The sequence below is a fragment of the Lepidochelys olivacea genome (assembly GCF_965140295.1).
Source record: "Lepidochelys olivacea isolate rLepOli2 genome assembly, chromosome: 6".
NCBI lineage: Eukaryota > Metazoa > Chordata > Testudines > Cheloniidae > Lepidochelys > Lepidochelys olivacea.
Window position 1 is genome coordinate 6875757 of NC_140416.1, and position 14774 is coordinate 6890530.

The following is a 14774-nucleotide window of genomic DNA, read 5'->3' on the forward strand; positions in this document are numbered from 1 at the left end:
GAAGTGAGCTGTAGCTCAAGAAAACTTATGCTCTAACAAATTTATTAGTCTCTAAGGTGCCACAAGTACTCCTTTTCTTTTTGCGACTATTCAACTTTGTAACGTTAATAGCACAAGCAGGTCAGCTGTGAAGCTTTGATCCAAATTCAAACTCCTAATCTTCAGATCCAAACTCAAGTAACTTCACAAGAGTGTTGGGATTTGAGTTCTGAAATGGGCCATCATAAAAAGAAACCTGAGCTGTGAAGTTGAAATCTTCACCTAGATCTGATTTTCTTCATGTTTCTGAGTGGTCTGGATTCTGTGTCCTAGTTTGGGGTCTATCTCTAGTTAAACGTGAACTGTAAAGAGAAAATGGAATTGTAGGCAAGCTCAGATAGGTGACTGGAACGTCCCTGCTCACTGGACTGGGCACAGGAGATTGAACATAGAAATCTGTTTTAATTAACGTTCCAAAAATTCTTTCAAACCCTTCTCCTAGCATGATACCTGTTTTTCCAGCTTTGCTACTGACGCCCCATATTCAGCATTCTGTGATACTATAGATACCAGGAGAGAGACGTCATAGTCCCCAGAAGGGTTAGCATGAGATTTCTGATACCTGTGATGCCCAGGAGAGCCAAGCTTTCCTTCTAAATCCAGCAGAGAGAGCAGATTCAAATGCAGAGGGGAAATAATTGTATATGGTTAAATTAGAACTGATTCCTGACAGAATTATTGGGTGCTGATATTATCACAAGAGCCCCAAAAGATCATATCAAAAGTTCAGTTTGCAAATATCTCTGTTCTTCAAAATGATACAGTACATCAGTGCAACCCAGAGCTGCTTCATGTTGCTATGGCATAGTTTCGTAAAACATGACTGTGACACTGCGCTCCGTATTCTTCATAGCATAACTGAGATGTATTTTATGCAAGATGGGTTATGTGAGGTTTCACTGGAAAGGTTATGATTACTGGATGTGATTATCCTATTTGTAACCATGTTTCATTTTGGTATCTGTAGTTAGGAATATTGATTATGAATCAATTACAAGTGGGTTTTCACTGGGGAACGCCCACCAGAAAATGCAATCAGTCTGGATGGACTACGAGGAAAAACAATACATCTTTTAAGATTCCAATATCCCACCTTCCTGGGAAGCCTTCCAGTGGGCCCAACAAACAGACTTTGAGTGGTGGCTGCAGGGTCATATGATCACGTCGCCAGATACTGAACTCTATGATAAAATTAATACTTTTCCACTGACTGGGGATAGAATCACCCTGGAAAACAAGGGATTCTGGCCATATGTGAAACCTATTTAAGGCAGGGGAGCGACATAATCAGTGTTTGGTTTTCAGTGAATCCCTGCCCAAGATGCTGTAAGAAATTGATGCTGATAACTGGTTTCTTTAGCTTATTGAGTTTATCTTGCATGTTTGTTTTAGTTGATCCGTAATCTGTTTTGATCTGTTTGCTCTCTCTCTTATAATCACTAACATCGATCTTTTGTAGTTAATAAACTTGGGTTCGTTTTCGCTAAAACCACACTTCTTCCTCCACGCTGAGGAATGGGACGAATTTCATGAGCTTATGCCGTATAGTTCTCTATGCAGTGCACGACGATGTAAGTTTGGGTTTACACTCCAGAGGGGTTGTGCACTTGAGTGCTGAGCAATTCCTTAGTTGAAGCCTTCCCCTGCAGTGCTGGTTGCAGTGTCGGTGTCTTTCTGCAGCTGGGTGTGGCCCTACCTGTGTGCGTGCCGAAAAAGGCTTGAGGGCCTGGCTCAGCAGGACAGGGTAAGGGAGCCCAGGCTTGTGGAGCAGGCAGGCTCAGTGGTACCCAAAGTATATCAGGTGGCACCCTGAAGGGTGGGGGCGGCAACCAGACACAATGACATCAAAAGTAGGTCTAGAAATCAAAACTCCTTCGTCGCTTGAGTACCTGCCCTGACCCTGCAGCACACCACCAGAGCCTTTACATATTCCTCCCCGCACTGCCAGCCGTTACCAGTCACCTCTGCACATCAGACATTTTAGTCGCCCAGAGGGTGTTAACTCAGATATGAAGCAGTTCACTTAACACAACCATGCTGTCAATTCATTAACCAGTGTGTAAATATGGTTCATTAACCAATAAATAGCAAAATGACTTTTTTTTTTACATATCTGTTGGAGCTGGCATGGAGGTGACTTCTCTAGCTCAGCTTCACCGTTGCAGTGACTGGTTCTAGAGACGGAGAGGGAGTTCATTCAGGCGATTCACTCAAGGTGCTGTGTCAGCCAGACGCCTGTTCTCTGGGTGGATTTCTCAGCGGTTGCCCAAGACCAGACTTTAAAACAGGGAGTTAGTAGGGTGCTTGTCAGCAATCAGAATAAAATTGTTACCCAGCAGGCGGTGTTCTCTATGGCCAGGCTTTGCTGGTCCCACTCACGTCTCCTTCGTACAGACATTTTGACTTGAGAAAGCGACATGCCGAACAACATGGGACATTTTATACCATTTCTGTTGGATGGTGCAGCCTGGTCACGCTGCTGGGCAAAGCTGGCCTGGGCCAATCAGGAAATGACCCATACTCATGGCAGAATCTTGGAACATCCAACCAGGATATGAGCTGTGTCCATTCTTACTGTCCAATGAGACAATCACAATCCAGGCTGTAATCCAAACTAGTAAGGAGAGGTGGGGGAGCATGTCACCGCCTGCCCTGTAACCTGGGGTGCCCAGTAATGATGTGCTTCTGTAGTAGCTCCCAATGAGAGCCCTTGGCATCCCGGATCCGGAGTTCTGCCTCCCCTAGCTCGATCCAGTGAATTAAGTCCGGTTTGGAACCTGAAGAGCCTGTTTGGGGGGAAAGCTTTATTACTAAAGTTTTGGGGGCAGGGACTCATTAATATGTTGGCACAGCACGTGGAATGACAGGACACCAATCTGTCCAATCTGAAACAGAGGAAAGCTCAAGCGATCCCAAGAAGGAGAGTAATGAAATTAATTTTCCTTATTGGAGATTTCTTCCTGTCTCTCACTTGTACTCTGAATCGGCAGCTTTTACAACCCTTCTCACTTTGCAGTGGGGGCCGAGTTTAAAGCCTTGCTGAGGTTAACTCTAGATGTTCCATAGAAATATCCCATTCTGCTGACACAGGGCTGGGCAAACTTTTTGGCCAGAGGGCCACATCGGGGTTGCAAAATTGTATGGAGAATCATGGGGAAGACTTTGGAAGAAGGGAACTTTGCTCCTTTGCCATCTTACAGTGGTTGAAATGTTTCAGATATGTCATTAAGGCAAATCGGCCACAACGTGTCATGGCAGGTGTCACCGTTATACAGACATTCCAGTTCTTTTGCATTGTTCAGTTATACAGTTGTTAAATTTACGATGTTCATTCTTTTGGGGGAGGTGGGGAGCTGTTGCAGCAGCAGTGTTTTCCCCCTGCCTTATTTGTCTGACTAGAGTCAGTTCTTGGGGCAGAGTTGCCTCAAGAACTGACTCTAGTCAGACAAATAAGGCAGGGGGAAAACAAATAAGTGGGAAACTCTCTCTGTGCACCTGCCAGTCACAGGCCTCATGGGCAGTTGGGGCCAAGAACATTTTGATTGGCTACACTGTTTACACTGGCTTCTCCACATGCTGTGTGAATGCATCAGCTTATTTAATAGGAAAGAAACACTGGGTTAGACAGACCTCTGTTACAGATTAGGTACATAATTCTTCTTTGTTACATTTCTATTTAGAATAGACGGCATGAGCAGTTCCTGAGTCTTCTTTCAATCACACACACTAGGTCAGAGGTGGGCAAACTACAGCCTGTGGGCCACATCTGGCCTGCGGGACCGTCCTGCCCGGTCCTTGAGCCCCCGGTCAGGGAGGTGAGCCCCCGGCCCCTCCCCCCGCTGTCCCCCTTCCCCCGCAGCCGCATGGGCAGCATGGTTGGCTCCGGCGGGGCGGTGCGGCTGCTAGTCCTGCTGCTCTGAGCGGCATGGTAAGGGGGCATGGAGCAGGGGGGTTGGATGGGGCAGAGGTTCTGGGAGCGGTCAGGGGACGGAGAACAGGGAGGGGGGGTTGGACAGGCATGGGAGTCCTGGGGAGCCTGTGAGGGGCTGGGGGTGTGGATGGGGTCAGTGCAGTCAGGGGAAAGGGAGCAGCTGGCGTTGGAGTCGATGGGATGGGGGTGGAGTCGATCAGGGGACAAGGAGCATTCGGCACTGGATGGGTTGGGGGTTCGAGAGGGGCCCTCAGGGGCGGGGGCCCGGCTGTTTAGGGAGGCACAGACTTCCCTACCCAGCCCTCCATACAGGTTTGCACCCTGATGTGGCCCTCAGGCCAAAAAGTTTGCCCAGCCCTGCACTAGGTTGTCCTGCCCCTCAGCCCAATCCATCCTGAGACAGGACTGCAAATCCCACCTCTAGATGTCATCCAAGAGTAATCCTCTGGCTGGAACCAAGGTAGATGTGTGGGGGACGATCCTAGCTTCATCCCATTGAGACGGGGGGGGAGGGGGAGCGAGCGTGGGATGGAAAGAGAGAGACCTGGTTGGATCCCACCTAATGCAGTAGGCTGTGACCATCTGCTCTAAATACACTCCACCTGTCTGCTCTTCCACACACTGCTAAGCCAAGTCCCCTTCCCTGGCCCCCTCCCCCCCATCTCTCTGCTGGGCATCCTGGGGACAGGACTATGTCCTGATCTGCTCTGCTGGAGCTGTGTCAGGCCCACTGACTGCCAGAAGCCCTTGAGGCCCTGCAGGTGGCAGAAGGGCATTGGGGTGCATGACCGGGTGCTGAGAGGTTGGCCAATCTAGCAAAGTGCTTGCCCCAGCCAGCACAGCTGTATGGCCGCCCTCGGCTGTGAATGAACCGATGTGATAGCAAGGAGGAGGCCCGTGCAAAGTTCCTGCTTCAGCCAATGCATCGGAATGTCCTCCCCCCAGCCTGCGTGCACTGGTGCTTGATCAGTGCACTGGTTCTGGTGAAGTTCTTACTAGAATCGTTACAATGGTGCGGCTGCTCCTTGATGTGTGCGCTGGTGGGCTCTCAGGCTTGAGCTCCATGCAAAGCCCTTCCCACAGTCAGCACAGCGGTGCGGTCGCTCTCCGGTGTGCGTGCGCTGGTGTCTTCTCAGGTGTGAGCTCCGTGAAAACCTCTTCCCGCAGTCAGCACAGTGGTGCGGTCGCTCCCCGGTGTGCGTGCTCTGGTGTGTTCTCAGGTGTGAGCTCCGGAAAAACCTCTTCCCGCAGTCAGCACAGCAGTACGGTCGCTCCCCAGTGTGCGTACGCTGGTGGGCTCTCAGGCTTGAGCTCCATGCAAAGCCCTTCCCGCAGTCAGCACAGCGGTGCGGTCGCTCTCCGGTATGCGTGCACTGGTGGGCTCTCAGGTGTGAGCTCTGTGCAAAGCCCTTCCCGCAGTCAGCACAGCGGTGCGGCCGCTCCCCAGTGTGCGTAAACCAATGTGTTCTCAGGATTGAGGACTGTCTGAAGCTCTTGCCACAGTCAGCGCAGCGATAGGGACACCGGCCCATGGGGAGTCTCTTGCTGAGTTTATTCGGGGGACGGACTGCGTCCTGTGCATGGATCCTTTTGTGGGCTGTGGGATCCTGCGTTCCTGCCACGCTCTCCCCACACTCAGACGGTGTCCTCGGTCCCCCCAGTATCCCGAGCCCTGCTGGAGAGAGCAGAGACAATCCCAGTGTTAGCTCATAGTTAAGGCTACAGGTTTGTCAAGGAAGGAAAAATTTCAAGGATGGAGCGATTTCCCCATTTGTCTGTGACTGTTTTTTGGATGGGTGCCTCACCCAGCAATGGTGGCTCCTGTCCCACAGGGCTGGACCCAAAGCCTCGCTCTGGGTACTGAGACCTGGCCTGCGGGCTTACAGTGCCACTCAGATTTGCCCCCGCCCCCAGTCATGATGGTGGGGGAGGTGGGGCAAACTTCAGTGAATGGACTTGCCACTCATATCTTCTCCAGCCTGCCTCAATGCCTCTGCATCAGCCTGCGGTTAGGGTTGCAGTATTGGAGGGTTCCTGGGCAGGGCGAGGAGGAGGACAGGTTTTGTGAAAAATCATGGAGCAGCCACAGTAAATTTAGTGACCTGTGACGTTTACTAAATTTACTACAACTGCTCCGTAATTTCTGATAGGAAATGCTGACACAAATCTGCAGCCTGACTCAGGGTGGTTCTACCCTATGCTGTTTGTGCAGCACCTAGCACCTGTTCCCACGTGCGCCATGCACCTCTTGGGTCTTGTTTGATGCTTAAATTGGAGCCTGCCCAGGATACAGGCAGCGTCTGGCACAATGGGGCCCTCATCCAGAACGAGGGGCTCTAAGTGCTAACACACAGGATCCGGGTTTTGTTTTCACTGATTTTGGTTTTATTTCCATCAGAGGGGTTTATTTACATGTTGCTGGTTCTGTGCTGTAAAACAGGCGACAGTACGTCTCTTGTTCCCCAGTATTTGCTCTGTTTAAACTATATTAGTTTGAAACCAGCTTAGGATCTACAATCCCCTCGTGGACACATTGAGACCGGTATAAAGCTGCTTACATCAGCGTAGCTTATTCCTGTGCAGGAGTGAGTCCTTTTCAAGGAATTCCTTCTAAAGATGTCATTTACCCTGAGCCTGTTTCACTCTTTGTGCAAAACTAAACTAAAACCTCAAGAGGGTTGGGGGGAGGTTTGAGGGGATTACCACTCAGTCAGGGTTTGTGTGAAGTAACCTGAAAAACAGGTCCGTATTGTGTCACAAGACAATCAGTGACACTGCTGAGCTGGAAGGGGTGAACGGCTGCCACCCAGCAGGCCTTTGATCTACAGAGGGTCACAGACCATGTTAAGGCTGAGGGCTGTGCTAAGCATTGACACTGAAGCAATGTAAGTGACAATGATTTTGTGCCACTGAGAGAGCAGGAGGAAAGGGGGATGTGTTAAAGGCCATCCCACCACCTTCTCCCTCATACCCAGCCCATACACCAGGATACTCCAAGTTGTGCTACACAGGATAATTTCCTCTGGCTCCCATGTGCATTCGTGCCCCCAGCAGCAGCTGTCTGGCACGTGGGGCAGTTTTAGAGCATTACAGTGAAACGCTGCAAATACTGGAGACCTGCTCTACAAAATGGCGTCCTCCGCACTTATCGTACATGACTGATCCTGCCCTGAGTCATTCCCAGCTTTCTCCTTGCTCGCCGGGGACATGTTTCTCCAGTCGGAGAGGTCACGTGTGATGTGAAGTGGCAGAGAGGGGGTGGGGTGGGAACCTGAAGAGGACAGCGCCTTCTCTGCTAAGGGCCAGTGACTTGGGGATGTTCTCCCAGGCTGCAAGCAGGTTTTTGCCTGTCTGAGCTATGTCTGGATCCAGGTGCCCAGCCAGAGAACACCAGCGCACACAACTTGAGTCAGGAGGGGCAGAGGCATGAAGCCCATCTGAAAAATGTCTAGGATGCCCCCCGCTCGGTATGATTTTCTGAGGTGCGGAAAGCCTTGAAGAAGGTGTTGTGGTCTATGGACCAGTAGCAGTGTCTTTCTACCCAGGTGCTTGTCTGCCCCCCAGTGCCAGATCCACTGACACGCACATATTTTATTCTCACAGCCCCAGTGCTCTCTCCATTACACAGGTGGGGTAACTTGAGGCATGGGGGAGTCCCAGTGACTCACTTCTAGAACCGAAACAAGATGTTTTGAATCCTGCTGCAAAGTCCTACCCACAAGGGAAATGCAGTCCCCATATGCTCCCCCATCACAGAGACCTCTCTCTTTCCCTCAGCATCTCTCAAATCCACTGTGACATTGCACTCTATATGATTTTATAAAAATATGCTAATGAGTGTGCCTATAATGTAACTGAGGCATGCTTCATGCAAAAGGTCTCATTGTAAGGTATCATTACAAAGCTTCTAATCTACTGAATGTGTTTATCCTATTTGTATGAATGTCTCATTCTTGTATCTGAAACTAGAAATATAATATATAACTCTGAGGGCCTATTGTAATTATGCAAAGTGTGGACCATTAATAGTGGTATGGAATCTTGACAGGAACACTTCTTAAGCTGCTTTCAGTTTAAGCCTACAGCTGTTAGGGGGCGTGGTTCAGACCTGGGTCTGGGTTTGCAGCAGGCTAGCGGGTCTGGCTCAAACCAGGTAGGGCACTGAAGTCCCAAGCTGCCAGGGCAGGGAAAGCAGGTTCAGAAGTAGCCTTGGCACATCAGTTGGCAACCCCAAGGGGGTTTCTGTGATCCAACCCATCACATCCACCACCCCACATCTCTTCCAAGTTCATCACTGTTAGGATATAGATATTCAGGCCTGTCTGTAAAGGCCTATACTCTAAGAATTTAGGTGTATTTTTACCACTTGGCTAGTTAGAGGTATAAAAGAAAGAATCAAAATCACTGTCTGCCAGTGTAAGGGCCTTCTCTTACTGTGACAGTCTGAGGCCCTGTTCTTAGGCTAAGGCCTTTGGCTAAGCAGCAGAGGCAGCCATAAGCTGGGAAGCAACCGGTCATATCCTCCCATTCCAAACTAGTCACATTGAAAGAAGGTGCTATTGGGCTGTTAGGAATACAATCCTGTCCTGATAATGCCTATCACCTCCAGAGAAAGGGAAGTGCCTAGAAGACGTAAAAGGAAACTTAGTTTGATAGCATCCTGTCTGGCAAGAACTCACTTATCAATTGCTGGGATGTGAAATCCTCACTTCTGTATTGTTCTGTCATTATAGTTCCCATTTTGCTATTGTTTGTCTGTATAATCTCTGTCTGGTTCTGTGATTGTTTCTGTCTGCTGTATAATGAATTTTGCTGGGTGTAAACTAATTAAGGTGGTGGGATATAATTGGTTACATAATCATGTTACAATATGTTAGGATTGGTGAGTTAAATTTCAGGAAAAGGATTGGTTTAGGTATAGCTAAGCAGAACTCAAGTTTTACTATATAGTCTGCAGTCAATCAGGAAGTGGGTGGGGGGAAATGGGAACAGGGAATGGGGGTAAGGAAACTGAAATAATGTTTTGCTAAAGGGGGAAATGGGAACAGGGAATGGGGATGGGGAAACTGGAATCATGTTTGGCTAAGGGCAGGAATGGGAACAGGGACACAGGTGTAAGGCTCTGTGGTGTCAGAGCTGGGAAGGGGGACACTAAGGAAGGAAACTGGAATCATGCTTGCTGGAAGTTCACCCCAATAAACATCGAATTGTTTGCACCTTTGGACTTCGGGTATTGTTGCTCTCTGTTCATGCGAGAAGGACCAGGAAAGTAAGTGGGTGAAGGAATAATCCCCTTAATAATCACCTCCCCATCTCTGATCCATTTCTGTCACAGCTTTGAGGCCCCATCATTTTTAGGTCCCATCGTAGGTCACAGATATCCAATGAGTAGGAAAGATGGGAAGTATGATAGTAAGACTCCCTGGCTTAACCAGGAGATCTTCAATGACCGGAAACTCAAAAAGAGAGTCATACAAGAAGTGGAAACTAGGTCAAATTACAAAGGATGAATATTAAAAAAAAAAAAAAAAAACCCCAAACAAACCCACAAGCATGTAGGAACAAAATTAGAAAGGCCAAGGCAAAAAAGCGAATTAAACTAGGCAGTAATATAAAGGGAAAAAACAAAGCATTTTACAAATACATGGGAAGGCAGAGGAAAACAAGGACAGGCTAGGCCCATTCCTAAATGGAGGGAAAGAGAATAAGAGAAGAACGCAGCAATGGCCGAACAGTTAAATGCCTCTTTTGTTTCAGTTTTCACCAAAAAAGTTAGCTGTGATCAGCTGACTAACATAGTCAACATCAGTGTCAATGGGGTAGGATCTGCGCCTAAAATAGGCGAGGAAAATAGTTATGAATTACTTAGACAAGTTAGAGGTCTTCAAGTTGGCAGGGACTGATGAAGTACATCCTAGAATACTTAAGGAACTGGATGAAGAGATCTCTGAGCCATTAGGGATTATCTCTAAGAATGTGTGGAGGATGGTTGAGAGACCTGAGGATGGGAAAAGGGCAAATATAGTACCTAGGTATAGAAACGGGATAAGGACAACTCAGGGATTTATAGGCGAAGTAATCAAACATTCTATTTGTGAGCACCTAGAAGGACATAAAGTAATAACTAGCAGTCAGCATGGATTTGTCAATAACAAATTATGTCAAACTAACCTAACATCCTTCTTTGACGGGTAACAAGCTTTGGACTGGGCGGACGCAGTAGATGTCACATCTCAAATTTAGCAAGGCTTTTGATACTGTCTTACATGACCTTCCCATAAATAAACTAGAGAAATATAGCTGAGGCAAAGCTACTGTAAGGTGGGTTCGCAACTGGTTGGAAAACTGCACTGAGAGAGTGGTTCTTATCATTCTCTAATGAACTGAAAGGGTATCTTGAGTGGGATCCCAAAGGGATCTGTCCTGGGTCCGGTTCTATTCCGTATCTTTATTAATGATTTAGACAATGGCATGGAGAGTGCACTCATAAAGTTTATGGATGATTTAAAGCTGGGGAGGGGTTGCAAGCCCTTTAGAGGTCAGGACTAGAATTTAAAATGATCTTGACAAAATGGAGAAATGGTCGGAATTGAAATGATTGCCTAGGAAGGAGTACTGCAGAAAATCATCGGAGGTTATAGTGGATCACAAACTAAGTGAGTCAACAAAGTGAATCCTCAACTGGAATACTGTGTCCAGTTCTGGGCCTCACACTTCAGAAACGATGTAGATAAGCTGGACAGGATCAGAGGAGAGCAACAAGAATTACTAAAGGTCTAGAAAATATGACCTACGAGGTAAGATTGAAAAAAATTGGGTTTGTTTAGTCTGGAGAAGGGAAGATGGCCGGGGGAGGGGGAGAAAGGGTTTGATAACAGTCTTCAAGAACGTAAAAGGTTGTTACAAAGAGGAGGGTGATAAATTGTTGTTCTTATCCACTGTGGCCAGGACAAGAAGTAATGGGCTTAAATTGCAGCAAGGGAGATTTAGGTTGGACATTAGGAAAAACTTCCAAACTGTAAGGGTAGTTAAGCACTGGAACAAATTACCTGGAGAGGTTGTGAAATCTCCATCATGGGAAGTTTTTAAGACCATGTCAGGCATGGACTCGATAATACTTAGTCCTGCTTCAGTGCAGGGGACTGATTGGACTAGATGACTTACTGAGGTGCCTTCTAATTCTATGTTTTTAGGATTTCCAGGAGTCATAGATATCAAGGCCAGACAGGCTCACTGTGCCCATCTAGCCTGGCTTCCCGTCTATCGCAGCCAAAGAATCTCTCCCCCGTGACTCCTACCTCCTGGCTGAAGAAGAACAAAGCTTTGAGAAAGTCACACCCCATTTCCACTGACAGACTTCCAGCGAGGGAAAATCTATTGCGTCCTGTGGGGAGCTCTCCCAGTGGTTCATTCCCCTCCCAGATAAACACTGGCCCCTAATTCCCAGTCTCCATTTGTCCCCTTCTGCTCCCAGCCAGTGGATCTCACTTGGCCTTTGCCTTCTACATGAAGGAGCCCTGTGCTAGCAGGTATATAAATCACAAGGGACTGGTTTATGACGACTCACCTCGGGAGGGGCTCTCAGGCCCCGAGCTTTCCCTGGAGTCCTCGGCATCCTGGATCCAGAGCTCTGCCTCCTCTACCTCAATTCTGTGGATTAAATCTGGTGTGGAACCTGAATAGCCTGTTTGGGGGGAAAGAATCAGTTTTATTACTGAAGTTTTGGGGACAGGGACTCATTTATATGTTGGTGCAGACCAAAGAATGGCCCTACTGGGTCAGACCAAACGTCCATCTAGCCCAGTATCCTGGCTTCTGACAGTGGCCAGTGCCAGGTGCCCCAGAAGGAATGAACAGAACAGGTAATCATCAAGTGATCCATTTCCTGGATTCACATTCACAGCTTCTGGCAAACAGAGGCGAGGGACACCATCCCTGCCCATCCTGGCTAATAGCCATTGATGGACCTATCCTCCATGAATGTATCTGCTTCTTTTTTGAACCCTGTTATAGTCTTGGCCTCCACAACAGTCTCTGACAAGGACTTCCACAGGTTGACTGTGCATTGTGTGAAGAAATACTTCCTTTTATTTGTTTTAAACCTGCTGCCTACTCATTTGATTTCGTGACCCCTAGTTCTTGTGTTATGAGAAGTAGTAAACAACACTTCCTTACCTACTTTCTCTACCAGTCATGATTTTATAGACCTCAGTCTCCCCTTAGCTGTCTCTTTTCCAAGCTGAAAAGTCCCAGTCTTATTAATCTCTGCTCATACGAAAGCCGTTCCATACCCCTAATCATTTTTGTTGCCTTTTTCTGATCCTTTTCCAACACTAATATATCTTTTTTGAGATGGGGCGACCACATCTGCATATAGTATTGAAGATATGGGCATCCCATGGATTTCTAGAGCGGTAAAATGATATTTTCTGTCTTATTATCTATCCCTTTCTTAATGATTCCCAACATTCTGTTTGCTTTTTTGACTGCTGCTGCACATTGAGTGGATGTTTTCAGAGAACTATCCACAATGACTCCGAGTTCTCTTTCTTGAGTGCTAACAGCTAAACAGCACAACAGGACCCCGATCTCAGTCAAGGTGCGTCTGCACAGCACCTGGCATGATGGGGCCCCAATCTCGGATGCTGCTTGAGAGGAAAGCGCAGGAGATCCCAAGCAGGAGAGTAATGAAATAAACCTTCCTTAGAGGAAATTTCTTCCTGTCTCTCACCAGGCAAGTTCAGTTCATACTCTGAAGCAGCAATGTCTATGACCCGTCTCAATTTGCTTTGGGGACTTAGACACGGCAGGTGTCACCAGGTGTCACCATTACACAGACTTATCAGTTCTTTTGCTTAGGATGCAAGTATTGGTCAACTGCACGGTTGTTAAGTTTATGATGTTCATTCTTTTTGGGGAGATAGGGAGCTGTTACAAGCAGAAGAAGAGTTTTCTTCCTCCCTTATTTGCTCATGTGCTGTTTGGAACCAGCCCTGTACCACGACTGAGGTGAGGTAGGTAATGCAAGTAAACAAGTTACAACTAAGATTAGTCCCAGGCTCTGTAGCCCTGAGTTCTTCAACAGGAAGCTGAACTGAAAGAGGCTGTCATTTGACACTACTCAGCCATAGGGTGGCACATGCCAGGGGTGCCATCAAGGAAACCCAGACATTTGACAGCTATGAGTAGAGATAAATCGGTCCTTACCCAGGGAAACAAGGGCCTGGTAATTCCTCAGCATCTGGTCCCGGTACAGCTGCTTCTCTGGCCGGGATAAGAGCTCCCACTCCTCCCGGGTGAAATACAGAGCCACCTCCTCAAACGCCACCCGCAGCTGCTGGCACAAGCGTTACACACTCAGCACCCTCCGCGCCAGCCCCAGCCCGGGCTCTCCGCAGGGGACGCGGGTTCGAGGGCAGCGGCTCCCGGGGAACCCCCAGCCCAGCAGCTGTGAGCCAGGGAGACCCCCCCGCACAGCCCCCCGGGGACTCGGGCCCTGCTGGCCGGCGACAGGAGTCGCCCTCGGCTCCCCACGGGGCTCTGGGTCGGGGCGCTGGGAGGGGCCCGAATCCCAGGGCAGGGACCAGGCTCCTCCCCCGGCCGGAGTCCCCGCCTCCGCCCCAGGCCTGGGCTCGGCCCCGCTCCCGCCCCCGGCTCGGCCGCCTCGGGGCTCCTCGGCCCGGCTCCGCGTGTCCGCCCGGCCCGGGGCCCCCAGCGCCGCTCCCCGGCCCCAGCGCTCCGGCTGCGGCAGCCCCCAGCCCCGGGGTCACTAGCGCGGGAGGGACCCGGTCCCGGCCCCCCTCGGCCCCAGCCGGGACCAGCCAGTGCCCGGCCGGGGAGTCCCCGCCCCGCGTCCTACCTGCCCCGGCCCCGCTGCAGCCATCGCCGGGCTCGGCTCCGGCCCCGGCCGCTTCCTCCGCCCGGGCAGCGACCTCCCGCCCCGCGGCTGGTGCCTCGCTCCCCAGCGACCTGGGGCTGCAGCCGGGACCCGCCCTGCGCAGGGGCCGGGCTGGGACCCAGGGGGCTGGGAAGGCCCCGCCCGCGCCTGCGCCGCCAGCTCCAGCAGCCGGGGGAGGCCCCAGCGCAGGGACCCTCCGGCCCAGCCCCCCGCCGGACGCCTGGGTCCCGAGTCCTGCCGCTGGGGGCGCTCGTGGCACCTGGTCCCCCGGCGGCAGGAGCCCGAAACGGGACAACCCGGTCCCCGCCCCTGGGCTGTGCGCGGGGCCCCGCTGTGCTGTGGGGAGCCGGGAGCAGGGCAGGTGGGTGGTGGTTGTTGTTAGGTTTCAGAGTAACAGCCATGTTAGTCTGTATTCCCAAAAAGAAAAGGAGTTAGAGACTAACCAATTGATTTGAGCATAAGCTTTCCTGAGCTACAGCTCACTTCATCGGATGCATCCTGTGGAAAGTGTAGAAGATCTTTCTATACACAGAGAGCATGAAAAAATACCTCACCCCACCCCACTCTCCTGCTGGTAATAGCTTATCTAAAGTGATCACTCTCCTTACAATGTGTATGATAATCAAGTTAGGCCATTTCCAGCACAAATCCAGGTTTTCTCTTCCCCTCCTGCCCCCCCCCCCCCATAAACCCACTGTCCTGTTGCTAGGCTGTGTGAGGTTGGTGTGTGTATTTGAGGAGATCCCCCCCAGGCTGGGTCTGGGGTGTGGGTCTGAGTGGTACAGGAAGGCTGTGTGATGTGAGTGGTTTACAGATCACAACGTGACTGTGGAGTGTGTGTGTCACAGTAAGACACGGGTCTGGCTGTGTGATGTTGGTGTGTGTGTTACTTCCAGGGGATCACAG

The 14774-nt window shown here is 49.9% G+C and overlaps 1 protein-coding gene across 2 annotated transcripts; it reads right to left on the reverse strand.

Moving 5' to 3' along the window:
* Window position 1: 1 nt before the first annotated feature.
* Window positions 2-14025, reverse strand: LOC311522484 (zinc finger protein 517-like). Of its 2 annotated transcripts, XM_084631878.1 has the most exons (5): window positions 13830-14025; window positions 13178-13304; window positions 11538-11654; window positions 4967-5645; window positions 2-2825 (listed from the first exon to the last, which is right to left on the reverse strand). In XM_084631878.1, exons 1-4 carry the CDS (start codon window positions 13851-13853, stop codon window positions 4975-4977), a joined length of 939 nt encoding a protein of 312 aa, XP_084488004.1. In that variant the 5' UTR covers window positions 13854-14025; the 3' UTR covers window positions 2-2825; window positions 4967-4974. The 2 variants fall into 2 exon arrangements, with proteins under 2 accessions (XP_084488004.1, XP_084488005.1); XM_084631879.1 differs by having other exon boundaries at window positions 2-5642.
* Window positions 14026-14774: the final 749 nt, after the last annotated feature.

Coding starts and splice junctions, on each gene's coding strand:
- LOC311522484 (XM_084631878.1), bottom strand. CDS start 13,853: ATGGCTGCAGCGGGGCCGGGGCAG. Junction 13,305..13,829: donor CTGCAGCGGGGCCGGGGCAG/GTAGGACGCGGG, acceptor TTGTGCCAGCAG/CTGCGGGTGGCGTTTGAGGA. Junction 11,655..13,177: donor CCAGGCCCTTGTTTCCCTGG/GTAAGGACCGAT, acceptor CCCCCCAAACAG/GCTATTCAGGTTCCACACCA.